This window comes from Phasianus colchicus, chromosome 10 (genome assembly GCF_987193195.1).
Source record: "Phasianus colchicus chromosome 10, bPhaCol1.hap1.1, whole genome shotgun sequence".
Classification (NCBI taxonomy): domain Eukaryota; kingdom Metazoa; phylum Chordata; class Aves; order Galliformes; family Phasianidae; genus Phasianus; species Phasianus colchicus.
Window position 1 is genome coordinate 3464424 of NC_143445.1, and position 25701 is coordinate 3490124.

Below are 25701 nucleotides of genomic sequence, written 5' to 3' on the forward strand. Positions count from 1 at the left end.
GGATGCTACTCGCGCATGCGCATGGGTGACCGGCGGCCGTTCTGAGGGGAGGCGCCATTTTGGGCCTGTACAGCCGGGCGGTGGAGGTGTTCGTAGGCGGTGGGTCTCAGCGCTGAGCGCCGCGCTGAGGGCTTCGCCCCGCCGCCAGACCCCGGGTCTCGGCGGGGCCGGAGGCCCGCCATGGAGACCGAGTACTACAGCGGGGACCAGTCAGGTAGCGGCGCGGGAGGGACGCTGGGGCCCTGAGGGAGGGAGGGAAGGAAGGAGGGAGGGAGGGAGGAACGGGGGAGGTTTGTGGCTCTCTGTGCCCCAGGCAGTCAGTGCGGGCTGTGTCCCTACGTGACCTCATGGCTGTGCCCCGGCCCGGCTGCTGGGCCCCCCAGAGCCTTCAGTGCCCGGTGCATGTTGGGAAATGTCACCGAATTTTCCCTTGTTTTTCCCGTGAGTAGATGACGGTGGAGCTACTCCGGTGCAGGACGAAAGAGATTCGGGATCTGACGTTGAAGATGAAGGAAATGAGCAGCATTCTGGATCTGAGAATGGGAGTGTAGGGCACCGTTCAGAGGTACTGTTAGTGCTTCGTGTAGATGGCTGTGTTGTTAACTGATTTTCCATTTAAAGATGTATTGCATCGATAATTGAGTCTTCAGTGTTTATTCATTTGATCTGAAAGGGCTCTGCGTGGCAAAGCTTTACTTGTAGAAATGAATGTCTTCTTTCATCTCATCTCTTGACTGTTGAGTCTTTAGTTGTTGTAACAGCAGTTTGCACTCAAAAAAAGTGTAACACGGGCACTCAGTTGCATTAAGATAAACTTCCTGGATTTTAAACTTTGAGCAGAGGGTTGAAGGATTTGGAATTTTGCTTTCAATTTGACGTAGTAACTTAAAACCATGCGTCATGGAGGTATAGGTTTCCTTACCAAAGAATAAATGCTTTCTCATCTTCCATCTTTCCTTTTGGATGTGAGCCTTGCCTCTGAAGTCTGTTTGCTCTGTGATACGCTTTTCACTTTGTCGTTCACAAAGGAATAACTCTCCCTGTGTGAAAAGATGGCTCTTATTCTTCTTCTGAAGAGCTCTGTGCTTTGGAAGCTTGGCCCCTTGAAAAGGTGCTGGTGTTGTGATGCAGGGTTGTATTTGGAGGAGAGGTGTTATTACTCATGGTTTGACTCCTGGGGTTTTAAAGAAATTCTGATAAAAAAGTATCTCCTGCATCTGGGATGATTCTAGGGTTAATCTTGAGGAATTTCTGGTGTCTTGAGATGATAGAATGACATCAGGTTTTTCTTGGCCTTGCTGGGAGGATTTTGGCCTGGGAAATCCCAACTTCTGCCATCAGAGTTCTGTTACGGAGAGCTCTTCAAAATTAAAATCAAAGCCATTTCACTCTGCTTTGCAAATTGCATTGCATGTTGCATGAAGATCAGACTGACTTTGACATCCATTGGCCTTGGCATCCATTTAAAGAAATTGCTTAAAATGCATGGTATGGTGTTTTCTAACAGATTGATGTTTCAAAAGCTCAACTCTGCTGTGGGGTAACTTGCAATCCTCATTCCTTTACTGAATTTGTGTTTCCATCAGAGATAGGATGTGAAAATTTGGTATGAGTGCAGAAGGAAAGCTCTCACTTCTTTGAGTGTTAAGCACATTTGGATTTGTTTCTAGAGATACTGATATTTGCAGCAAGAGAAATTGGACTGCAGGGGATTTGCTGTCAGTCAGCAGCTGCCATTGACACAGCTGGGATTTCCATGTGGGGAAGAAATATGATTTTATGCATGACAGAAATAATTGTCTTTGATAGGAATTTTGTACTTCTGTTTTAGTGGGGAAGAATCATAACGAGAGCATGGAGAGCTGTGATGCTGCTACAGTTATATTAAGCTTTATCTTCAGTGTTTGAAAACTTGATCAGTTGTTCTTCTGTGCTCCTGTTGAATTTTAATTTTGTTTGCTGTTATCAAGTAACTGAAAATCTGCCCTAAAGAAACAAAGATTTGACCATTTACATCTTCAGCGTGACCTGTTGTAGTTGCTGATTGGTTCTCTGCATGTACCTCCAGCATTGTAAGGACTTTGCTCCTGTGATAGCTGTTAATCTTCCTCTGTAGGCAAAATAAAAAACTTAAAAATAAACAAATGAAAATAGCCTAATAGCACTAAAAAAAAATCTTTATCTGGTAGTAAATATGAACCTCCAGGCTTTAGTGCTTGGCTTGGTTTGGCTAAAATCATAAAAAAATGATTCTTAGGTGTTTTCTTTTAGTCTTCCATTCCTAGTAATTTAATGCTCTCCTACATCAAACTCCAAATGCAACTTGGCTGACAGTGTGGAGCTGCTGTCTCTGAAAGGAGAGTAGCTTTCAGTAATTTATTATTCTATTTATCCTAAATTTTCTCTCATCCTGTTATTTTTTTCATCTTAGGAGTATGTGGGAGGAATGACATTCAAAGGTAATAATACCTTTGATACAGCCCAATCAGTTAAGTCTATTTAATTCCTATTTCGTCTCGAATTCAGAGCTCAGATACAAAGAACTGAAGTTTTAAAATTTCCAACTTTTTTTACAGGTTCTTAACTTTAAAGAAAAGGGGGATCCTGAGGAATTACTTAAGTAGGTCTCAGGTATGTGGGTTTTTCTTTTCCACAATTCTTTTCTGGCTTTCCTTCCCCCAGCTCCACTTTATCTATAAATGCTCTCTTTGATGTCCTTACTGATTCTGTTTCGGTCAAATGGAATCAGATGGCACATAGTTTTAGTACAGTAATGAATATTAAATCATGTTTACAGTGTTTGTACAAGTCAGGTTCATATGGAAATCTTCAGTGACTTAGATTGTACGCTCTAAGCAAGTTGCTGCTGTCTTCATGGTTTAAGTTATGGTTTGACTGTGACTCTTAAACACACAAATATCTTACTGAAAACAAGCTTCCTGAACTGCCTATGATGGTTATGTGTGCCTTAGTTTTATCAACTGCCATTCATGAGATTGTAGGGGATGGGTCAATTTTGTTCATCTTAATGAATTATCAAAGTAGTAAGTCTTAAAAGTGGCTGCATGTTGATCCAAAAACCTACTTTCAAGATGAAATTTTCATGTAGAAGGATAACACTGTAAATTTGATTTTGATGTATTCTGTATTTTATACTGTACTAAAGCCTCATGTTATGGAATTGTCAGTTAAAAATATTAAGGACATCTCAATTTAAAAGTTTATAGATAAAGAGGAGGAAGAAAAGAAAGCAAAGGAATTAGAGAAAAATGTGGTAGCACTTACCTGAGACCTACTTGTTTCTGAGGATTTCTATTCTTTTAGTCCAGTAATTGGACAAATAAAAACAGAAGACTCTAAATTACATCATTGATTTATTGGAACATATCTTTTTAGAGATGAACTGTTTTTTAAGGGAAGCGGGGGAGGTGTGTCAGGGAGGTAGGAGAGTGCTGGTCTCTCCTCAACGAAGTTTGTCATCTTGTGTAGTTCCTCTTGCTTTTTGTATGGAATACATTTCCAAGCATTCAGAGATGTTTGAATTGTGTTTGACTGACCTTGCGCCGATGGTTGCGGACAGGGCCTGCTTGTTGTGCCTCGCTTCTGAGCGAGTCAGCTGTCTCAGCTGTGCTTTAGAGGATGTTCACTCACTGTAAGGTAGTGCTGAGATGAGGCAGTAGCTGTCACATCCCTGCAGGGCTTCCCTGGGCTGACATAATGGTGCTCTTTGAGTTGGCTTTGGTTGTTTTGCTGATTTGGGATCAGAGCAGCAGGTGCTGTGCCCAACCTCTGGAGGGTTGTATGTATTATCTGCTGCTTCCCAAGCTGTCTCTTAAGCTGTTTTGTTGTAGGTGACAATATCACAGTGGATTCAGAAGCTGTAATTATCACTGGGATTTGTGGTGCAGAGCACCATGTAGTCACAGTGGGAGCTAATTAAGATGCATGGATGCTCTCCTTCCCCAAGCACCTTCCTTCTCAAGTGTGACTGGCTGTTTGCAGTAACAGATGAGAGATTCAGTATGTTGTAAAGTAATGCTGCTGTCTAATTGGAGTCACAAGTGTTTTGTGTAGGAAGTTCTTTGTAGCTTAGTCATGTATTCTGAATAGGTGGCTGTATAGCCTGCAGCCGTGCTTTTGCTCATAGAAATCTTGAGTAATAAAGAATCACTATGGATTCAAGTTGCTTTTTCAGTTCTATTTAACATGTAGTAAAGACTTTTTAATCTTACAGCATGGAAGGTGATGAGCCTGATAGTTTAAACAGTTCTATTTCTCTTGTGTTCTGTGGTGATGTTTAACAAAATGTTTTATTATGGCTGTCATAATTGTTAGCACCTGTTCAATATCAGACATCTGGAATCAGGAGAAAATCAGGCAAAGCACTGTTGAGTCAAACAAAGTTTAAGTCAACTTAAATGCACAGCTGCATTTCAGTGTCTCTCAATGATCCAATCTATAATGCTGTTTTAAGCAGCTGAAGCTTTCTTTTATCTTAAGCAATACAGTGAGAGAAAATGCATCGTATACCTGTTCAGGGCAGTCAAATTAATATTTTGAAGAACAGAAAATAAAATCCTGTAGCAAACAGTGATCTGGGTGTGTGGTCTTCCTCAGTTGTGCACCCTCAAATCTGTAGATATTTAATCTTTCTATTTAAAACTCCTGATTCAGTTTTTTAACTGAAACACGTTTCCTGTCTGTGAGGAGGAATGAGAACTGCAGAACAGTACCAGCAGTGTGATTGAGAAGGCTGCCAGAGAGGAAAGTGCTCATGTTATGGTATTAAGGAACATGGAAATAGTGAAGTTATATTTGAAAAGTGATGGTTGTAAATTTATGTGGTCCTTTTTTTTTCCCCATTGTATGGTAACTTTCTTTTAGTTATATTTCAGTCATGTTGTATCAAGTGCTAGCCAAGGGAATAAATGCATAAGATCCAACATTTTAAGAATTATTGTCCTGAACAGTTTATATAAATCTGTTGGGAGTAATTCCTAAAAGTGATTGAAGTTCTGCTTTATTTAAAATTCCTTCTTATCCATATGTTATAAAGAGTAATAACTGTTTGTTGTAACTGTAGGATAGATATACCTGCTGTGTATGGCTCTGAGTGTGGGAGAAGAATGACTGTAGAATGAAAAAGAAAAGTAGAAAAATGTGTTCTCCCAATGAAAGTACATTGGTAACAAGATTTGGAAGCTTTAGGATATAGAGATGTGTGATTATCTGCCATTCCATGAAATACTCAGTTTGTGGAGATGCTAATGGAAGGAGTCTGCAGCTGAGAAGGCAGAATCACCCTAGAAAGTCTCTCTGTGAAGCAGAGAAACACGTAGAAAAGCCATTCCTTTCCAGTCTCCTTTCTGGCTGAAAATGTTGTGGTGACAGTGACCATGTAGGCATGCTGAACTAAGGAATGGGAATTCAACAGAGTCTGTTTTCTCAGGCAAACGCGGAACTTAGATTTTGTGAAGATAAAACAACATTGTGTTGTCTGCACTGATGTAGGCAGGTGTCTTGTGATAAATTTTCCCAAAATGGCTGTTGCTGCTGGGTAGAAGACATAAAAGATTGTGTTCTACTACAGGTTTAAGAATGTTGATGTGTTTACAAATAGATACCTGAGTAGGCACAGGGCTGTAAGCTTAAGAGACAGAAGTGTTGAAACTGTTCTTATGTTGTTATAGGTCGAGACACAGAGCTTGTCAATAATATTCTAACTGGTCTGAGTAAAGCTTTGTCTTTTTTTAATGGACTTCTGATCTTGACATGTTTTTAAATGTTGAAAGAGGACAAGCTCTCTTGAGCTTCATTCAGAAAACAGTGCATGTGCAGTTTCAGTAAAATGTATACAGAAAAGTTTATTTGGCATCTTAAGAAAATGACCAGTATAGGAGGTCAATTATTTTGAGGGTAGTTGGGCTAATCCATTCTGAAGTTTGGGCTCTTTAAATGGAAGCCTTTAAGTATTCTCCCTTGAGGGAGATGGACCTTTCTTGAACATCTTAATTTGAGGTTTTTTTTTCTGTTACTATTTCCTGAATAGATTTGAGCAGCAGGATGGGCACAGTTCCATTGGTCTCTGAAGATTTTCCTTGATCTGTGGTATTTGATAGCTTTTTGACACAGTTTGTCTAGCAGTCCTTTCTATAGAGAAAGTATTTGAGTCTGTAGTAGGTTGGGCAGTCAAAGGGGAGGAAGGACAAGCATAAGTTGGGAATGCTTTTTGTTCCTTGGTTTTTTGCTTTGTTGTCTGAGATCTTGTTGGTTTATTTTCCAGAACGAACACAGTGATGGAGAAGATGATGGGCAAATGGGAGAGCCTCATATGACAGACTCTGAGAATGAAGATGCACCGAGGCAAAAAGACAGTGACTCAGATAACGAGGAGCCTCCAAATCACAATGTGAGCGATTCAGACAATGAAGCAGCTCAGGGAGGGAAAGACAGTGACTCTGATACCGAGGACCGTCCAAACCAGCACTTAAGTGACTCTGAAAACGAAGATGCCTTAAATCATCAGGCGAGTGACTCTGAAAATGGAGAACCTCCCAGGAATCACAGTAGTGACTTTGAAAATGAGGAGTCACGGAAGCAGCCGGCCAGCGACTCAGAGAGTGAGGAGCTCCACAAACAGCTGGGCAGCGACTCGGAGAGTGAGGGTGTTGCCAGACACAAACCAGAAATAGAGTCTGATGATAGCGATGGGGAGGACAGGAAGGAGGAGGTGCAGAATGATTCTCACCATTCAGATAATGAACAAGCGAGGGAAGGATTTCAGGGTTCTGACAGTGAAGAAGAAGGTCCTCAGAGACGAAAAATATCAGACAGTGATGATGATGAGAAGGAGGAGGAGAAGACAGTGAAGAGGAAAACAGCTATCCTCTCTGACAGTGAGGATGAGAATGAGAAAGCACGTAAGAAACTTTAATGTGACAATAATGTGATTTGACCAGCAGTAGTGATATAATTAGTATCTAGGATAAATGCAAAACCATAAAGTAGTTTTGTTCTTAGAGCGCTACTTTTGGGGAGGGGATTGTTCTAAGTGCATTTCTGTGTGAATATGTACCCAGTGCTTTGGAGTAATAAGTAGGTTTAACAGAAGTAAAAGACTATTCTACATCTATGATCTTGCTTTATACTGGAATCTGTTGTCATATTGATTGGTTCTGTTACAGTTATTTCTTGATTTTCTGTTGTTTCTCTGGTCATGTTTTCCCTCTATTTTGTTTTAAATATACTAAGAGTGAGAGTTTTGAAAGTGAAAGTTCATATGGATAGATGGAGTTTTATTCAGTTACTGACTGGATAAAACAAATTTCAGAATGAACGTGTTTTCTTTTTCCGAAGGGCAGTTGTTTTAGTGTAGGAATGCTAATTGGCTTCCCTCCTGTTCAAATTGAATTTGAGAGAGAACAGCTGTTGGAGCACACCTGTTGTCACTTTGGTTACCAGGGCAGTTAGTAAAGCTTCTTTCCATTGGCAGCTGCAAAAAAAGTACGAATCCTTTCTGATGTTGAAGAATCAGATAGTGATGCTGCTTCAGAGAAATCTGACAAAAGGAAGAAAAACATGGTATCAGATAGTGAAGAAGAGGAAGAAAGAAAAGAGGATACTGGGAAGAAAAAGGAAGAGAAAGATCTGTTTGGCAGTGACAGTGAATCTGGAAATGAACAAGAGTAAGTGCTTCTGGGAATATGAATTCCTTCAGGGTTGCAGGGAGTGACACTGATGGTGAATAGGAAGATGCAAAAGTACCAGCCAGAATCTACCTTTATTGGTATTGCAAGGAGGAAGGTCAGTGTGGCAAAATGAAAGGGGTGGATCTGTATTCAGTCACGTTAGAAATGTCACAGAAAATGTGTTCTCACTGCTGCTCTATAAACAGATAAATGTTGCTGTTATCTTCCCAGGAACCTGATTGCAGATATATTTGGAGAATCTGGTGATGAAGAAGAAGAGGAATTTACAGTAAGTGTTATTGTGGAAGTTTGGTATTTAGTTGACAGTATAATCTTCATATGAAGCTCTTCCCAGAATGCCTGTTGGGGTTTGCATTCCTGTTGAAGGATACTCTTTCTCAGAAGGGGAGTCTTTTTATCTCCTGGACTTTATGAGGTAGACTCTTGAGTTGAATAATTTTCACTACTCTGCTATTGAGAGTCATTGGTGCGAAAGCTGTAGGTGAAATTATTGATTTTTTTGTTCCTCTTCCAGATAAGTTTGAAGAGGATTTGGAAGAAACTTTGAGAATGTAAAAGTCAGGCACCTGAACTGATGCTCAGTCTTAATTCCTGCACTGACTTGCACTGTCTTTATTGTCAGGGCTTTAACCAGGAAGACTTGGAAGAAGAGAAGGGTGATGCAGAGATGAAGGAGACAGCAGATGAGTCCGACTCTGATGATAACGTCAAAAGAGGGAAGCAGTAAGTTGATGTGTTACATACTTTAATAGCAAACACAAAATTTTGCAGAAGAGCCTCTCCATAAACTGGCTTGACTTCATGCAGCAGACAGGCAAGGGGAGGGCAGTGTCTCAGCAGAAAACACATTCTCATTGACTGTGACATAAGGTTCTCTGTGCCTGTTCAGTTGGGTCACTTGGCAATCCATAGCAGATAACTGGAGCAGCAGCACAGGTAGAGCATTTTGGAGTTCCCAGCAAAACTTAAAATAACTAATGAGGCAAACATCTACCTGTACTTCTAGCAGTTCAATACTAGGCTGCTTGTAGTAGCATTGGAGTCACAATTCTGTTTCTTTCCTCATGAGGGATAAGGTGTGATTTGACCTCACTCTCTTCTGTCCTTGTCTCCTCCAGTAGTGTCAGAGGAATGTATTGCAGGTACAGGAAAGCTAAATCTTGGACAGCTTCAGTGACAGCTTTAGCACTTGTACCCTGGATGTCTGTAGCTGCTTCAGTAAGGTCTTTCAGACTTCTGAACACACCTCAGAACCACTGAAGCCCTTTGATTTCCCTGTTAGTGTACTGAAGACATTCAATATCTTACACGGACGCTGAGACAGAATTCTAGTAGAGTTCTGGAAGACCTTTGGAAAGGTGGTGCTAGAGAAATACAAAATTATTCTCTACAAGGACAGTGAGTTAAACTCTATTCTATGAGCAGACTCTCTCCTTGCATTTCAGTATGGACTTCATGTCAGATTTTGACATGATGCTGCAACGAAAGAAGAGTATGAGTGGCAAGCGTCGACGAAACCGTGATGGTGGGACTTTCATTAGTGATGCAGATGATGTGGTCAGTGCTATGATTGTGAAGATGAATGAAGCTGCAGAGGTGAGTCTTCTGGGTACCAGAGAGACTTAAAATTAATTTCTATTTTTTGTTCAGTGAAATAGAGGGGTTTGTCTGGTACTCAGAAGTAGTAATCTGTGTGCTGTGCATATCTAAACAGCTGATGACTATTTTGCTGGTCTGAATTCGATATTTTCTTTCTGTTGAAACTTAGATAAATTATGTTAAAGATTATGTTTAGTAAATGTGTTACACTTTTATAATTGGAGATCAGTTGCACTATGGAAAGAGATGAACACGTGTTTTATAAAATGTGCATCAAACACTGAGAAAGGAATTATATTTCATTATACAGTTTCTATTAAGCATATAGAGCTTAATTGTTTGTTCTGCAGAAGAAACCTTTTCTAAAGTGCTTAAATGAGAGTGATGTATTAAATTATAGTAGAAACATAGAATTAGGGGAAATTTTGGTTTGGCAGACTTCCTCTTTCAGGGGCTTGTGTTGAATATGTTGGTTGGTTGTGTGCAAGGTCTGCAGGATCTTGTCTTTTGTCTTTGTAATATTGTTGGAGTAGCAGTCAAGTTAACTGTTAGGTGGAACTTATTAAAAGCAATTGGGGACAATTTTAGAAAGAGAAATCTTTCTCAGTGTGTTTTGGGGAGGGAGGGGAAAGTAAGATGGTGGTCTGGGAGGCAGCTGTGACTTCTGGTCTTGGACAAGATGATGGGCATTCAGAGCCAGGCTGGATGTGGCTCTGGGCAGCCTGGTCTGGTGGTTGGCGACCCTGCACATAGCAGGGGGTTGGAACCAGATGAGCATTGAGGACCTTTTCAACCCAGGCCATTCTATGGTCAGAGGTTCTAAATGAAGTAGTGAAGTATTGGAGAGAAGAACGGAGCTCCAATTGAGTTGTTTATTGTGTGCCTGTCAGGCTGTTCTGGAGCAGAGGAGTGGGAGGTATTAGAAGAGACTTGCTCCTTGTAATTAAAAAAAAAAACAAAACCTCTGTGTAGGAAGGGGCTTCAATGAATTAAGTGCAAGTGGAAAGCTATTAACACATCAGGACACAGAGCTGTTGATCATAATGGTCTTTTTGATTTTTGATCTCAAGTACTGAATAGATATTGAAATAATGACCTTGGAGTATAGTCACCTACTAAGTGAAACTGACACTGTTTGTTCCAGCACATGGTGCACAATTGTGTACTTTTATGTTAATTACACCACACTTTACCCTAAGCATCTGCACTATACAGTTACATTCATCAGTGAAATGAATGCATGTGTTTTCACTTCTTACTGTTTGATTAGTTGGTTTTTATTGTTCAGATGTGAGTTTACTGTCTGAGTTTCTAGGTAAGCTACATGTACATTGCATGGAGGACCCTGCAGAACTCCAGTCTATTACGATAGACTTGAATCATGAAGTAGAAAAGCATGTAATTCTTGGCAGAATCTCCTAATGCGATACTCTGATGAAAATGTTGATTAAGGAGGGGATTTTGTTTGTTTATTTATTTAAGAAATCATGATATAAGATGTGTTTTGGAGCTGTAGGAAGGAGTGGCATAGGGTATAAAGTCAGTGTCATCCTGCCAAAGGTGCACTTCTCCAGTTGTCCACTAGCTCTTTTCCTGTAAATGCTGTAATGGATGAGAATTGCTGATTTCTTGTTTTGATTATCTTGTAATTCTTCAACTCTCTCCAGGAGGATCGACAGCTGAATACACAAAAGAAACCTGCACTGAAGAAATTAACTTTGCTACCAACTGTAGTTATGCATCTTAAAAAGTGAGTCTGTCTTGGAACTGCTTATTATCTTGAGGAGCAAGTGGAATTGGCTGGATTTCATAGGGTGACATTACAGTTGTACTGAGTATGCAGGGAAACATTTTGGGTAAATGCTGGAGATAGGTGCCCTCAGAACTGAAATTACACCTAGTTTTACCTGTTAAATTCCAATATACTGTTGCACTTGAAGGACCGTTATGTCTTGGGATCCGGCAAGGCTGTGAATTCTCTGTTCTTTAAACTTCTTAGGCAGGACCTGAAAGAAACATTCATCGATAGTGGTGTCATGTCTGCCATCAAGGAGTGGCTTTCTCCTCTCCCAGACCGAAGTCTGCCAGCACTAAAGATACGAGAGGAGCTTCTGAAGATCCTGCAAGAGGTTTTAAACTGACTTGTAACTGTATTTGATCCGTGGGTTTACGGTCATGCTTTGGGGAAATGTGTTGTGCTGACTGCTGTAACGCTGCTGGTGGGTCACGTGCTAAGGTGCAGGAGGAAGCAAACCACAAATTAGATGTTTGGTTTAAATGTTGCATCATTTTAACAAGTGTTCCTTATGTTGTAGGTATGCTGTCTAGCTGAACAAAATGTGGGTATGGAATTGTAGACACTTAACTGTTAGGAAGATTTTGCTCGTGTTCACAATAAAGCAAAAAGCTGTGCTGAGTAGCAGGCCAGGAGATGTTTCTGAGAGCCTCTCACAAACTACACTTGTTAAATTCCCTATTCTCTGTTAGGGAGTTCCCATGCTATGGCATTTCTAGATTCTGGAATCTGGACCACTTAGTCACTTATCTTCCCTCATTGGCAGTGGCTTATGTATTGTGATGGTTCACTTTAGCTTGTCTTTGCTGCATTCATAAGTAGAGTATGGCATAGCCTCGATAGTGAGGCAGAAGTTAGATTTCTCTTGCAGCATCACTATTTGTTTGAGTGTTTAGAAATTGTCCTTATTTAAGAATCTGCACAAGTTCTGACTGAGTTAAGTTATACTGGAATGCATTTGCCACGTAAACTTGAATCCTTACAAAATGCTTGTTTAGGAAGACAGTGGCTCTGATTTTGAGTAATATAAGCACAAGAGCATTTGGGATAAATACTTAACAGAATTTTGTTTTCTGCAAAATTCAGTGGCACTGTTAATGTTCAAACAGAATTTTTTTGCCTTTTTCTGTCTTTTCCTTTCTCTTGTAGCTGCCAAGCGTGAGTCAGGAGACCCTAAAGCACAGTGGAATTGGACGAGCTGTGATGTACCTTTACAAGCACCCCAAAGAGTCAAGACCTAACAAGGATATGGCAGGGAAGCTGATCAGTATGTAAATCTTTCATCTCTCTTCAGTGAGGTTTCTCTAATTTCTATCAGTCTGTCTTTTGCATGTTGTTATTTTCTATAGTAGAAGTCGCTCTGCAATGTAAGATTCTCCTTGGTCTCATTGCTTTGTTTGCAGGGCTCTAAATGAACAGTTAGGTTCCCATCTGCATGCACTTTTCCCTGTTTCTCTCTGTTTTGCTTTAAAATTAGAGGATAGCTTTTATTTTGCCCAAATTCTTCCTTGGCAAGTTGGCTGCATCTCCTCCTACAAGTTACTGAGGATGGAAGGTGCTGTCAGAAAACTGCTTTTTCTCTGAAATTCAGTGAGATCTTGGACGGCTGTCTAAAAATCCAGTACTTAAACAGCTGTAATCTTGTGTGGTGTGTTCCATCTTGAATGTCTACAAGCTGATTTAAAACCTTTTTTCTGCTCTTCTGCATATATTTTTCTTATTTCTAAAGTAACACTCACTGTGCCATGCAGGAGTGTCTGTCACTAAGTGTTGCTAGAGCTGAGAGAGTCCAAAAAAAAACCCAAACAAACAATGCACTGAAAAGTGAGCAGAAAGAGACTTCATGGGTGAAATCTTTTTCTTTCTGTCTGCAACTCTGGGATTTCTTTGAAAAACAAAGAGTTCATGGATCAGCTGCTCATTTGAAGAGATGTATATATGAACCTTGTAAGGAATGGTTTGTGAATAATAAACACTGATAATAAATTAGTTTAACTTATTTATCTATTTATTTACTAGATGAATGGTCTCGACCCATCTTTGGTCTTACCTCAAACTACAAAGGCATGACAAGAGAAGAGAGAGAACAGAGAGATTTGGAACAGATGCCTCAGCGGAGGAGGTTAAGCAGGTAGGAATAGCAGACAGAAATGTGAATGTGTTATTTTTCTTTCTAGGACTCCCATAAAGAAAAACTGTGTGCAAGTATTAGGGAATAAAAAAAACAGTTATTTCTGACCTCAGTTTTTTTCCTCTTACTGTCCTTGATTGTCCTTTGAAGTTACCATATTTGTCTGTATATGAATACTTAATAAAGATTTATTTTTTTTGCAGTTCTGGTGGTCAGACTCCCCGCAGGGATCTGGAGAAAGTGTTAACAGGAGAGGAAAAGTGAGTTGAAGTTTTCTTATTGATTTTTATTTGAACTAGAAAAAGGTATTTCTCAAGTACTAACAGTACATGGTTTGTTTTGAGGCTTTAAAAATCAATGATAATACTCTGTTTTAGAATTACCTGATCTGTATCAACCATAGTTCTTTCTGTTAGAGACTGCTGTATCTAACAGGAACTTTTCTTTCTTCAGAGCTCTTAGACCTGGAGACCCAGGTTTCTGTGCCCGTGCAAGGGTGCCAATGCCTTCCAACAAGGACTACGTGGTTAGGCCAAAGTGGAACGTGGAGATGGAGTCCTCCAGGGTAAGTGCTGTGGTGTGGGGTGTTGTTGGGGCCTCTTTTAGTGAGGTGACTCTGTACCTAAGCTATCTGTGAATAAGCCCTGGGGATTTATCACCTTATTGCTGTAGATACTGAACAGCATAGTGATTCTTTTTATGCCCCTTTTCTAATAGGAGTAGAAAACAAGTTTGTTTTCAGATAAGCCCATCAAATTCTTTGCACGGGTATCATTGCTTCTCTTAACAGAAAGAGATTTTCACATTATCTGTTCTAGAGCTTCTCTCTAATGTGGGAGTTTGATTACAGGCCTCTTATTTTCAGAACATGTTGAAATAAGCAGCAGTTCAATAAGTATGCCACTGATATTTTCTCTCTCTCCCCCAGTTTTTGTTTCATAGTTGTCTGATAATATTTTGGTTTGGGAAAACATCAAGGTTTTGGCAGCCATTAACAGCTTCAGTAGAGGCCTTTGCCTTGTTTAATTTGATTCTTCCATCTACTTGGTATGGTTTTAATTTAGAATACGTGGTAGAACCGATGTAAATGGAAGAGGTAATAACTATTGTAATCTTTCTGCTGTTATCTTTCCTTCTTTGCATTAATTGAGATATTGTTTCTAGCCCGGGACTATTAAGAGAGGTATTAGTCGCTTGGAAAAACACAAGAGACGGTTTGCTGAACAGAAACGACTCAGCAAAGTGCATCGGGCCATCAAGTTCAGCATTGAAGGCAACAGGATGCCCCTGTAGCCATGACACTGCCTTCCCCAAGTTTGAGAGGTATCCCTCAAGGGAGGTGTGAACAGTGCATGTGCTTCAGCTGTTGGCAGATTGCACATACAGGAAAGGAGTGTGTACACCCCAATTAAACTTGGAAAACTCTCCTTGTATTCTCTGATGTCCGCACTGTGGCCTAAACTGTAATTTGTACAGGAAAAAGTCTGTAGCACGTAACGTCTACCATGTTTCCTGCGCCTGTTACTTTCATGGTACCCAAATGATGAGTTTTACATGAGAATCCCTGTGTTCGGAAGGCTCTGCACCTGTGGCTTCTGGTGCTTGGCATACCAGCAAGTCTGGCACTTGAAACTTGTTCTTACTTGAGTTCTCCAGGTTTGCCTGGACAGATGCACAGAAATTCTTAGCTCTCAGTGTAGGACTTTGGTGTTTTGCTGAGACAAAACAAGATGTTTGCAACAACTCTTTTCCACAATCGTTGACAGAAGTGAGATTCAGGGGGTGGTTGTCAGGAACAGGAGAAGACTCCCTGCCATGAGTGTGGATGGAGGGAGATCAATCACTGACGTGCATCAACATGAGAATTGTTTTGGCAGTGCTAACTCTGCATTCAGGTTCTGTGAGCAGAGGTGTTACAAAGGAACAGTGATGTGAGGCAAGCACAGATGATAGATGTTGAGTTTAAACTTCGTATTTATTCACGTAAAACAACGATGAAAAACAAAACTCAAACCCAAAGCATATACATAGATATCTCCTTTGAAAATCAGTGAAATTCCAGATTAGAATTTCAGTGAATTCTGTGACTAAATAGAGTTCGTTTTAAATGAGTGTTCCGTAGCGATGGAACAAGAGGCTCAATTCCCAATAGCTGCTTTAGTCAGGTGCTAAGTTGCATATTCCAGATGTTACTTTTTCCCAAACATAAAAGGTGTGAAATTTCCATCACTGTTTCTGCTGTCCAATTAAAGGGGAAATTGCATCTAGGTTGTGGACTGGAATGTCCTTTGTCTTCAGTGGCATTTCTCATCTGTGTGAAATAACTGCTGTGTTGTCTCCGTTCTTCAGCTGCAGTTAAAACACAGAGATGAAATGCAGTAGCTTCTAGTAACTGATGTGATCAGCTTTTCTTAGGCATTTTTTTCACTTCCAACCTCACCTCCTTTTTTTCCAATAATCTCACGCTTTTTAAGTACTAATGAATTAATTTCAAAATAAATCACAGTTTGGAATTGATGTGTCAGCTCAGTCAAGTGTAGTTACATCTAAAACCTTCCACAGGAAGCCTGTGTACGTATGGCATTGTGCAATATATTTGTCACTACACTCCAGACAAAAGCTATTCCAAACTGTATGTTCTGCCAGTGTGTGAACATCTCGTGTGTCTGCTAACCTCTGCAGTGGGAGAGCTTTCCTCTGTGACATGTGTGTGATCACTGCCATACATGGGATGGTACACTGGGGGAACTGTATCTCCACGTGGGGGGAGCTGAGGGCAGAGCTGCACGCCCCTCCCCACACCAGGGACTCCTTCAGATCCCACTTGCAGGTTTAACCTTGCATGCGTTGCTTTTCTTGAGCCTATGGGACGTCTGCTTTTTTTCAGTGGTAATTATTAGTTTTGTTTTTTAAGTTCCAGGGGACCTCTAAGAAAGGGGTGAGTCGACTGGACAAACAGATGCGGAAATTCACAGATATCAGGAAAAAAAGCAGATCGGCCCATGCGGTGAAAATCAGCATTGAGGGCAATAAGATGCCATTGTGACCCTTCACAGAATACCCTGTGATCTCTGCTGTAAGACAATGCACCCATAGACTCTTTGGAGACCTTAACGTTTTTTAACAACTCGTTTGGGTTTTTTAGTTGACCTTTAAATTGTTGGTTCAGGTTCTGGTATAAGATAATGTCCAAGGACTGTGAATTTGGGGACTTCTTTCTCCTGATTGTATTTAAACTTGCTCTATTGTGTCCTTTGTACAGATCACACGTTTGTTGTATTGCAACACTTTAGACAATAAAACATCTTCTGTTTTTTGGGGGGCTGTCTGTTATTTGCTCAGGATGATGTATACGTGGAGTATGAAGGAGAGAGTGAATATGTGAGATGTGAAGAAAAAATGTGCACCTGGTGTGTGGAGAAGCTGATAACTGCAATTTGTTTCTTGTTTTCCATTTTGTATGTGTTCAGTGCTTTTCAAATATTAATCAGTTTTCCTGTCTTTGGAGATCCGCACAACAGAAATACTGACCATCTTCCACTTGAAGGACTTCATTTGTCACGAATGTGTGGTGCAGAGCTCAGGAGAGGACCAGCAGAGGCCAACTATTGAAAACCCAGCAGCTTCCAGCTGAAGTGCTTGCAGCAGGTGAGGTGATGCTGTTATTGATCTGTTGTGCCATGAGCACAGCCTTCACTGGTGACTGCTGCTGGAGATCAGGCAGCTGCACCTGAAGGGCTTTCCTGTGAAGCACAATAGTATAGATCAGTTTTACAGTCAAAGCCAGTCTTTGGAGTGAAGGTTATTGAGGCTGCTGAAGAGGACTGACAGGTGGCTGGGCACTGTGTGCTGTGCACTTAGATTGCCTGGGTGGAGCTTGGCTTGTTTCAGGTGGGGTCTCTGTGCACTGACACAAAAGGCACTCAGGGTCAGCTGAAGTAATAACAGAAGAATATAAGATGATGCTTGCATTTGAGATCTGCCTTTGTTAGCCTGGAAGGATGTGACCTTTAAGCAAACAGTGAAGGATGCTTGCACTGGTCGCTGCTGAAGGAATTCCACTTTGTAAGAGCAAATAAGTAATCTTATTTATGTAACTGAGCTCAGGTGTGTGTCATTTTATGCCTGCTAAGTGTTCCAAAGTTTTTATGTTCATTTTTCTTTCAAATTAAGAATTGATTGACAGGCTGGATTCCTTACTGCCATAGTGGCAGGTGAAGCTCTGAGAAAGTCAATGAACTGTATTCACATCCTGGTTCTATTTGGTCCTGAAGGTCTGTGGGTTAGGGTGGCTTTCTCAGCCCTCTCCCTGCAACCCCTAAGCTTTATTGTAGTTACGGTACTGCACATGTCAGGCACTGGGGTATTTATCTGAAGAGTTTTGTTAATTACAGGCCCCTGGTGGTCCATGAAGCTGAAGAGAAGAGCTAATAATGAGTAAGACTTGTTTTTTTTATGGGAGCTTACTGGTGAATTGTAGGAAAGGTGAGAAAGTGAGAATGTCTTTGGAGATGGATGAAAAAGACTACCCGTTAACTGCAGCAGAGGAAAGTGCTCCTGTGTGTATGCTGGTTTGCAGCAAACACTGGGAGAGAGAAATGATGTGTAAGAGGGAGGAGAGGAGTCTTGAGAATTAAAAACCTTTTCCTTTCCTTCAGGAAGTGGGTGTAAAAGTTGGCCCTTCATTCTGTGCTGTGCCTACAGGTCTGTGTTCTGTAGCTCCACTTGTATAATTTCTCTCCCAGCAGTGCAGCTGGTACATCTTTTAATACAAGATTCTACCCAGCAACTTCTTGTATCACGAAACATTTGTATTTCAGTGAATTGAATTGTACTTGAAGCAGCAGGCACACACTACAAAACTTCCTTGATCCACAGTCACTGAACCAGCATGCTGCTTCACAGACAGCACAGCCTGCCACGTGCTTCCTTTTGTGAGTGATCAGCCCCTGTGTGATGTGAGCGTAGGTGAGAAGCAAAAGAACAGCCACCCAAGCTCTCCTTTCTACTGCCATCTTCAGAAAGAAGTTCAGTTGTCACCTTTGTTATTGCAGGAATAGTTCTTTATTACATATATTTTTTTGCTTAGTAATATTTCCTTAGCAATTCAACAAGTTATGCATTCCTTTAACAACAAACCTGGCTTTTAGCATCAGAGACAGCTGTAATAAGAGTTGTCCCTATTTTTAAGGTCGCTCTTAAGCAAAGTTAATGGAAAACTTTTCTGAATCTGCCACACTTTCAACAGTCTCTTTAATCCAGGGGATGTAATTGGACACTCTTGTGTACACACCGTATTTTCCCTTTTCGGCACAGCCATCACCCCAGCTTACAACACCTAGCAGGAACCAAGTGTTTTGGTAAGACACTGCAAATGGGCCTCCGCTGTCACCCTTGCAGGCATCTGCAGCTTCAGTGCCATATCCAGCACAGAACATGTTGTCTGTGACCAGTCTCCTTGTGGACTGCTGGCACGTGTCCATGCTCACAATGGGCAGCCGCACCCGCATCAGGAAGCGCAGTGTGGAGCCCCACCTGTGAGTGGCACCCCAGCCACTGACCATCCCCACTTGTCCTTCCTCGGCCAGCAGGGCTGCCAGGTTGGGGCTGGGCAGGCAGATGGGAATGGCGTACTCATTAAAAACCACCTCACTGCTCAAGTACAGCAAGGCAATGTCCCCATTGTAGTTGTTGGAATCGTAGTGTGGATGCGTCCAGCTCCGCTCCACGCCTATCTTCTGTTCCTTCAGTTCTCTCTGGTACTTGTCAAAGTCACCTGTAGTGGTGACAAGTTAAAAGGGTAAGCCATGTGTAACAGGCCTGCTTGGTATCTTTGTGAGGGAGCAGGAAGGTCATGTATCAATGCTTTGACAAAAGAAAGCGAGCTGTGTGAAATAACTTCTTGGAGTGCAGACATGATCCTGCAACTCAACTTTACCAGTTTGCTCCTTAAGGGCCAACCAACTACAGCAGTAGATTCTTATGTAGGAATTTCACCATCAATATTGACAAAACTATTTTTAAGGGCAAGACTCAGGGTTCTGACATAAATATTAAGATGCAGCATTGCTTTGTGCCAGATACCTGGGCTGTATTCTGCTTGCTGCTGCTGTAGCTCTTTTCCCTGAGGTCTCAAGCACAAGGCTGTACTGCAGCATGCCTGGTGTGAGGGTGCCAGTTTGCTACTGCAATCAGTGCTGTTATCTTAGCAGGCACTGAGAGGTGGGCAGCTCTGAGAAACCAAGCCTGTTGTGCAATGCCATATGGCCATTTAAAATGAGATCCCCCCTGGGATGGTACTCACCTATGGTAACGTGGTGAGGTCTGACCAGGTCGAGGCAGTGAGCAGCTGTGATCACCCAGCGACTGTTGATCAAACTCCCTCCACAGAACCCAATATCTCTGCTGTCACGGATCAAAACCTGTGTGAGAACAGCACTGCTGTGGTAGTAATGACAAATGGCACAAAGGAGGGATAGTGGAAGTTTCCCAATGTGCCATTTGCCTTCAGTTTGGGGTCCTCTGTATGAAAGGCTCAGGAAAAGAATCTCACGTGGGCAGAGACTAAAAATACCATCAGCCATTGAGCACCACAAGCAGACAGAAACTGTGCATGACAGCAGAAGAGCTGGCTGCTGTAGTTGAGAAAGCGCTAAATGTGCAAACAGCAACAAGTGAAATGTGGATCAAAAATGCATCAGTTTGAGAAATAAATACCTGATGTTTGCTTGAATTACTCTCGACCTACACAACCAACCTTAGTAACCATTGCTGAAACTCTCCAGCTGGACCCGGTTGTACAGCAAACATCCAGGTGTGTTCATTACCTGCCAGGGGCACTGTCCCCGATGACACAACGTTCCTCCAGTTATCCTGGAGTCACTGTTCTCTGCAGGAGTGCTGGTGTTTCTCTGGGGACACTGAGGTGTGGCTGAAACATCTGCATTGTCACTTGCATTGAGACCACCAGGCACATGCTGAACTGCCCCTGTCTTGTCCTGCCCAGTGCTCTGCCTGCTGCGGTTCTGCCCAGAAGTTTTCTCCACCATCTCCTCCTGCATGGCAGCTGCTGTTGTCTCATTCTGACAGGCCGGTTCCTCTGTGGGCTGCTGACTGGGGTCCCCACCTTCCTGCCCATCATCGTCCTCCATGGCTGTGCTTTGCCCAGATGCATTCTTTAAAGCTTCCTTTTCCCCAGCAGCACTTTGCTTCACCGTGGCCTGTTTAACTGCATGAGCTGTGCTGTTCCATGTGGCCACCTCGTGCCGTGCTTCCTCCAAGGCACGCCGGGCTCTAATCAGGCCACATGGAAACGGGGCTGGGGGGAAAAAGAAAAAGGCTGTGAGCAATGGGTGCTTGATGCAGTGTCAGGAGATGCTGGGGGGAGGAACGGGCTCATTCCTGGCCCTGCTGCTGCCCTGCTCCCCATTTGCCCTTATGGGGACACAGGATTACAGGCAGGCTAACAGGCATCCAAATGTTTCATTTTCCACACATCAAGCACAAACTCCAGTAGGGTTGGACAGGGTGCACAGTACCTGCTTGCACGCACTTCTTCCCATCCTCGTGCAGGGTGTAGCCCTTGGCACAGGAGCACTGCACCTGGAAGGAGCCTCTGTCCCAGCAGTACTGCCAGCAGCCACCGTTCTTGTACCAGCACTCCAGCTTCTCTGCAATGGAAGCACAGTGTGCTGCAAACAGGGCCCTGAGAGAGAGGTACTGCAGAGCAGTAAGCGAGGCAAGGAAAGGGAAGGAAAGGGAAGGAATTAGGGACTGAAGGAGAGGCAGGCAGGAAGGTGATAAAAGGAGGGAGGGAGGGGTAAGATAGGATGGGAGGGAGCGAGGAAGGAGAGGATGAAGGGGGAAGGGAGAGATGAAGTGTGATGGGAAGAGTGGGAAAGGAGGAGTGTGAGGGAGGAAATGGAAAATGACACAGATGAAGGCAGGAAGGGTGAAGGGAAGAGCGGGATGAAGAAAGGGAGGCAGGGTGAGAAGGGTAAAGGGAGGGGTGGAGGAAATCATAAAGGGAGAGGGAATGGAGATGGGGGGGAAGGAGGGAAGAGGGTTGAGGGAGGAGTGTGTGGTCGTTGGAGAACGTAGGGCAGGAAAAGAGGCAGGGAACAGAGGGAGGGTGGGAAGAAGGAAGGAAGGGAAATGGAAGGATGGGAGGGAGAAAAGGAGGATAGGAGAAGAGGGGAGGAACTGGTGAAGGGAAGGGGGAGGAGTGGAAAGAGTGGGAGGGAGGGAAAGGAATTAGGGAGAGAGCAAAGAATGGAGGATGGGAAGGCAGGGGGGGAATGAATGAGGGAATGAAATGTGGAAAGGAATGGGGAAAGGAAAGGGAGGGATGGAATAACTAAGGTGGGAAGAGATGAAGAGATTGAAGGGCAGGACAGAAAGAGGAAGGGAAGATGGGAGAGAGTGAAGGAGGAAGGAAGAGAGGGAGGGAAGAAAGGAAGGAAGGAAGCAAGGCAGCAAGAGAGGAAGTGGGAGATATGAGCACACGCTTTCCGCTGGGCTTGCACAGATCAGTGCAAGAGTCCAGAATGGCAGCTGCTGTGTGACAGGTAGTGCTGCCCTCCTGTGCACAACACAGCTACAAGCAGTGTCACACGATTCCCCTTCCATGATGGCACTGCCCCAGCGTGTCACATAGGAAAACACCATTCTAATGGGTTAACCTTAACCAACCAACCAGGTATGTATCAGATGCATGAAGTCAGCATCGACAACCCCAATGAAAAGTGTCCAGGGAACAAATTCCAGCCTTAATCCTTCCTTCACTGAATGTCCATGTGTGTCTTCCTCTACTCACCTTTTTCACAGTTGTCTCCTCCAAATTTCGGGGGGCAGATGCAAAAGTAACTGTAGCGTCTTATTTTGCAAACTCCACCATTCTTACAAGGATTTGTAGTGCATGGATTTAAACCTAAGAAGAAACACAGCACAGTGTAATTCCAAGGACTGAGAGATGTTTGGTTTTAAATTTCCACAGAATTCTTTGTACCCAGAAGGAACACGAGAAATAATTATTTTAAATTTTTGTTCTACCCACCTTTGTAGTTGAACCAAAACTCCATCTGCAAGAAGAAATCATGAAAGAAAACAGTCACTAAGTAGCCATACTGGTTATCAGAAAACAAATTTTTGTTTCCATGTAAAGCAAGAGTTTGATTAGGACCATAAAATCCTCTTCATTATCAGCACGCAGCTCACTCTGGAGCAGAGTGCAGCAATTGGATTGAACTGGGATAAAACTCAAACTGCAAACTCCTGCTTTGAAGGGTCCCAGCAGAATGCCTGCAGCCTTGCATCCCAGCTGGGTGCTATGGGAACAAGGTCCTCCACCACCTTGTATTGATCTGAGCAAGGCTGAGCCCTTTGAAAAGGCCAGAATCGTGCTGCTGGGGTGCTCACAAAAATAAGTGCTGGATACAGCAGCTGCTGTACAGCTGGTTTTCCAGCACACAGCTCTTTAAAGACCCTGCTCAGAGGCACCTAAGGCTAGAAAGCAGCCCAGGTTCCTTACAGCATTCTGGATATTCCTGCAGATTTGATGCCTAAAGCTGAGAGCTGCAATGCGTGAAATCCTTTCTGCCAACTCCCAGCTGCTGGCAACGCCGCTCTGCACAGCAAACACACTGCTCCCCTGGGGATGGAGCAGCAATTAATGCCATTCTAACTTGTGCTAAATACTGCAGCTCTTTGTTCTGAACCAGGTTAAGGCAAGAGGATTACGTAGTCCCAGAATAGGGCACTGTGGTGTTGGAATGAGAGCACCCATGCAGCAAGTTCATCAGGAGCATCATCTACTCCTCCTCCTGTTCACCTGCCACCCAAACCAAGCTTCCCCCTGCACGTTTCCCTGCTTTGTACCTTTACAGCTAACTAAGGAATTGGGATCTGGAATGAAAAGGACAGAATATTATTTCCTATTGGTAAGTTAATTGAAGTTAGTGTTGGGTTGATCTGCTGGTGGAAATTCCTTCCAGCTCACTGTTCATTTTTTCACCGTTTTCTCCTGCGAATGGAAGATCTCCTTTGCCTCCTCAAACGAGCACTTCTCCTCATTGCATTCTCTCTCCAAGTTCCCTGGGCGGATCTCTTCTAGAAAATAGTTGGCACGTTTGTGGACCCTCAGCACCTCATGCGCTGCATCTTTCCCCATGAACACTAGAAAAACAAAATCGAACCATTAATTTCATCCCTAAAATCTCTTGCTACATTAAAGATTTGATCACCTTTACAAGTGCAACTTTTGTATCGAAGCTGGGGGAATTTCTGAAGGCCCGAAAACATATTGCTATAATTGCAAATCATAATTCAAATTTGGGTTTCAGTGTCACAAGACAGTACAGGAAAAGCAGAACATGGGTCTAAGAAGGAAGTTACAAATGGCTGATGTCTCATGGAAACACAACCAAGTACTCATTTCCCTCTAGTGCATTTCAGGAAGTGCTTCTCGAACCTGCGGGACAATATGCTGAGATTCTCTTAAGTCAATTAGGATGAAAATGTAATTAGAATTACCCACCTGAATATGGAGAGCTGCTGCTGATGGAGCACATCAGTAGGATGAACATCACCAGCGAGGAGCTGCTCTCCATCTCAGCAGGCATTTGGAAAACTCCAACTTTCCTTCAGAGGGAAAAGGTGAATGAGATGGGTGAACTGCCACAATGCCAGCAATGGCAGCCAGCCTGCAAACAAGACAACAACAAAAGGGAGTAAGAACAAGAAAAGAGAGAAAGAGAGCAAGCTACTGAGTTCATTTTGATGCGATTTCCATTGTTTCTCCGAGTAATGCCAATGCTGCACACTTTAGGAATGCCAACAGTTTGCAGGGTGATGTGCACCGATGGACCTAGCCCAGAAAGCAGCACAGGGTCTGATCCAAAGCTCACAGAAGTGACAGAGGAGCTGAGATGAGGCAGCAGGCACAGGTCAGGCCCAGCCAGAGCAGCACTCCCAGCCACAGCCCCTCCTGCATTGCCAAGGGCTGTGGGTGAGGTCTGAGCTCCACAACAGTCCGTGGTCTCCAATGACAGTGGCTTCTATGGAGAGTTCTGTCAAGTAAGACTGCATTTGCAAGCTCCGATTAGGAAACCATGCACCACATGCCTGGCTCTAAAAACGTCTCCCTGTTACCTTCACAGGCTAACTAACTTACAGGGCTCTGACAGCACGTACCTCTTTGCTATCTGTGTCATCTTCCAAAAAAACGGGATCCAGAATGCGTTCACTTTTACACAGAAACATGCATTTATACTCACTTTTTTTTTTCTTTTATTTTTTAGGGGCGACAGGAGAGAGATTTGGATGCGCACCAGGAAGCGCCGTGAGGTCATGAGGTTGATCATTAACCAGCCAAATATTGACAGAGGAGAGACAACCTTCTGGATTCCCTGAAACCCACCCGCAATCCAAAATCCAAAGAAAATGCAACATTTCTGCACACCTACACGTGTGTATAGAAATGAAAGATCATTAAAAGCATCCCCCAATGATAAGAGTCACCTCTCTGTAGCAACCTCCTTCAGAATTTGGTATTTTAGAGAGGAGATTTCTGGAACCCCCTGTTTTCTTTCAGCTGGTAAGATAAGTGACCTGGAAAATACACAAAGCTGCTCTGCAAACATCTTTTGAAACATGCAAAGCTGTGCAGGTGGACGCACAGCAGTCACCTGCAGGCAGGCAAACACTGCCTGCTAACAACCAAAGCTGTGCACTGACATCAGGAGATCTGCCCTTGGTCAGAGCCCAGCCTTACTGGCTTTGAACACAGCACCATTTTGTTCTTGTAATTCACTGTGTAGCAATGCAAGGTTTCTCAGAGGCACGTATTTATGGTTCAGGTTTTGTCTGGAAGGCTGCTGCTCAAAGAAGTGCAATTCTTCAACATCTTTCAGTCCCTAAATTCATTCCAAATTAAAAAAGGAGAGGGGGAAACAAAGAAAAAGCAGGAGTGAGACAGAGACTGGTGGCTGAGGTACTCCTTGGTTTCAGCTTACCTCCAACACGAAGACTTTGTTTGTTGTTGGCCTGTTTGTTGTTTCTTGTGTGCGTGAGTCAACTTCTCCGCTCGCTTTGTAAATGTGAGCAGCTCGTAAGTCAACAAGACCAAGTCTACAGGCCTAAGAGGTATCAATATATCAATTTTCCTACAAATTCTAATACAATTGGGTTGTTCTTTCATTTAGGAATCTCATCACAAACAGGGCTCCAAATCCCAAAGGAGATGCTGGAAGCCTGCATCCACTACAGCACGGTTGGTTTCCCCTTTTCTCTGTAAGACCAATTGCACTGAGCAGACTCATGCACCAAGATTAAGAACAAGTAGGAACTGTGATCGTACTCAACTTCATTTAGACTATTCCAACTTCCCTATTTTGTTTACTGGCATATCAACAGAAGTATTGATAGGGATGGAAACACACATAAAATATCAGTAAGTAAAAGGAACACTA

General features: G+C 42.8%; 2 protein-coding genes across 9 annotated transcripts; one reads left to right on the forward strand and one right to left on the reverse strand.

Moving 5' to 3' along the window:
* Nucleotides 1-24744, forward strand: IWS1 (interacts with SUPT6H, CTD assembly factor 1). 5 transcript variants are annotated; one of them, XM_031604983.2, is made up of 15 exons: nucleotides 1-214; nucleotides 450-565; nucleotides 6284-6920; nucleotides 7493-7685; nucleotides 7920-7977; nucleotides 8332-8432; nucleotides 9155-9305; nucleotides 10976-11058; nucleotides 11308-11437; nucleotides 12253-12370; nucleotides 13123-13234; nucleotides 13438-13494; nucleotides 13688-13799; nucleotides 16743-16882; nucleotides 24532-24744. In XM_031604983.2, exons 1-14 carry the CDS (start codon nucleotides 181-183, stop codon nucleotides 16866-16868), a joined length of 2028 nt encoding a protein of 675 aa, XP_031460843.2. In that variant the 5' UTR covers nucleotides 1-180; the 3' UTR covers nucleotides 16869-16882; nucleotides 24532-24744. The 5 variants fall into 5 exon arrangements, with proteins under 5 accessions (XP_031460843.2, XP_031460842.2, XP_031460841.2 ...); XM_031604982.2 differs by lacking the exons at nucleotides 16743-16882; nucleotides 24532-24744 and adding exons at nucleotides 14399-14557; nucleotides 16149-16286 and having other exon boundaries at nucleotides 3-214; XM_031604981.2 differs by lacking the exons at nucleotides 16743-16882; nucleotides 24532-24744 and adding an exon at nucleotides 14399-16142 and having other exon boundaries at nucleotides 3-214.
* LOC116236373 (coagulation factor IX-like) lies at nucleotides 17001-24514 on the reverse strand. Of its 4 annotated transcripts, none has more exons than XM_031604985.2 (9): nucleotides 24139-24514; nucleotides 23769-23872; nucleotides 23247-23407; nucleotides 22290-22314; nucleotides 22050-22163; nucleotides 20773-20904; nucleotides 20062-20552; nucleotides 19539-19656; nucleotides 17001-19010 (listed from the first exon to the last, which is right to left on the reverse strand). In XM_031604985.2, the coding sequence occupies exons 1-9, from the start codon at nucleotides 24222-24224 to the stop codon at nucleotides 18433-18435; spliced, it is 1809 nt and encodes a 602-aa protein (XP_031460845.2). In that variant the 5' UTR covers nucleotides 24225-24514; the 3' UTR covers nucleotides 17001-18432. The 4 variants fall into 4 exon arrangements, with proteins under 4 accessions (XP_031460845.2, XP_090003122.1, XP_090003121.1 ...); XM_090146996.1 differs by having other exon boundaries at nucleotides 23769-23934; XM_090146995.1 differs by having other exon boundaries at nucleotides 23769-23934; nucleotides 24055-24514.
* Nucleotides 24745-25701: the final 957 nt, after the last annotated feature.

Excerpts from the sequence above, each read along its gene's own strand:
- LOC116236373 (XM_031604985.2), bottom strand. The coding sequence starts at position 24,224 with ATGCAGGAGGGGCTGTGGCTGGGAGTGCTGCTCTGGCTGGGCCTGACC. Across the intron at positions 20,905-22,049 it reads AGGAGACAACTGTGAAAAAG|AGAAGCTGGAGTGCTGGTAC; the intron begins GTGAGTAGAGGA and ends CTTCCATTGCAG. Across the intron at positions 19,657-20,061 it reads GGGGACAGTGCCCCTGGCAG|GTTTTGATCCGTGACAGCAG; the intron begins GTAATGAACACA and ends GTTCTCACACAG.
- IWS1 (XM_031604980.2), top strand. The coding sequence starts at position 181 with ATGGAGACCGAGTACTACAGCGGGGACCAGTCAG. Across the intron at positions 11,438-12,252 it reads TTCTGAAGATCCTGCAAGAG|CTGCCAAGCGTGAGTCAGGA; the intron begins GTTTTAAACTGA and ends TTTCTCTTGTAG. Across the intron at positions 13,495-13,687 it reads GTGTTAACAGGAGAGGAAAA|AGCTCTTAGACCTGGAGACC; the intron begins GTGAGTTGAAGT and ends TTCTTTCTTCAG.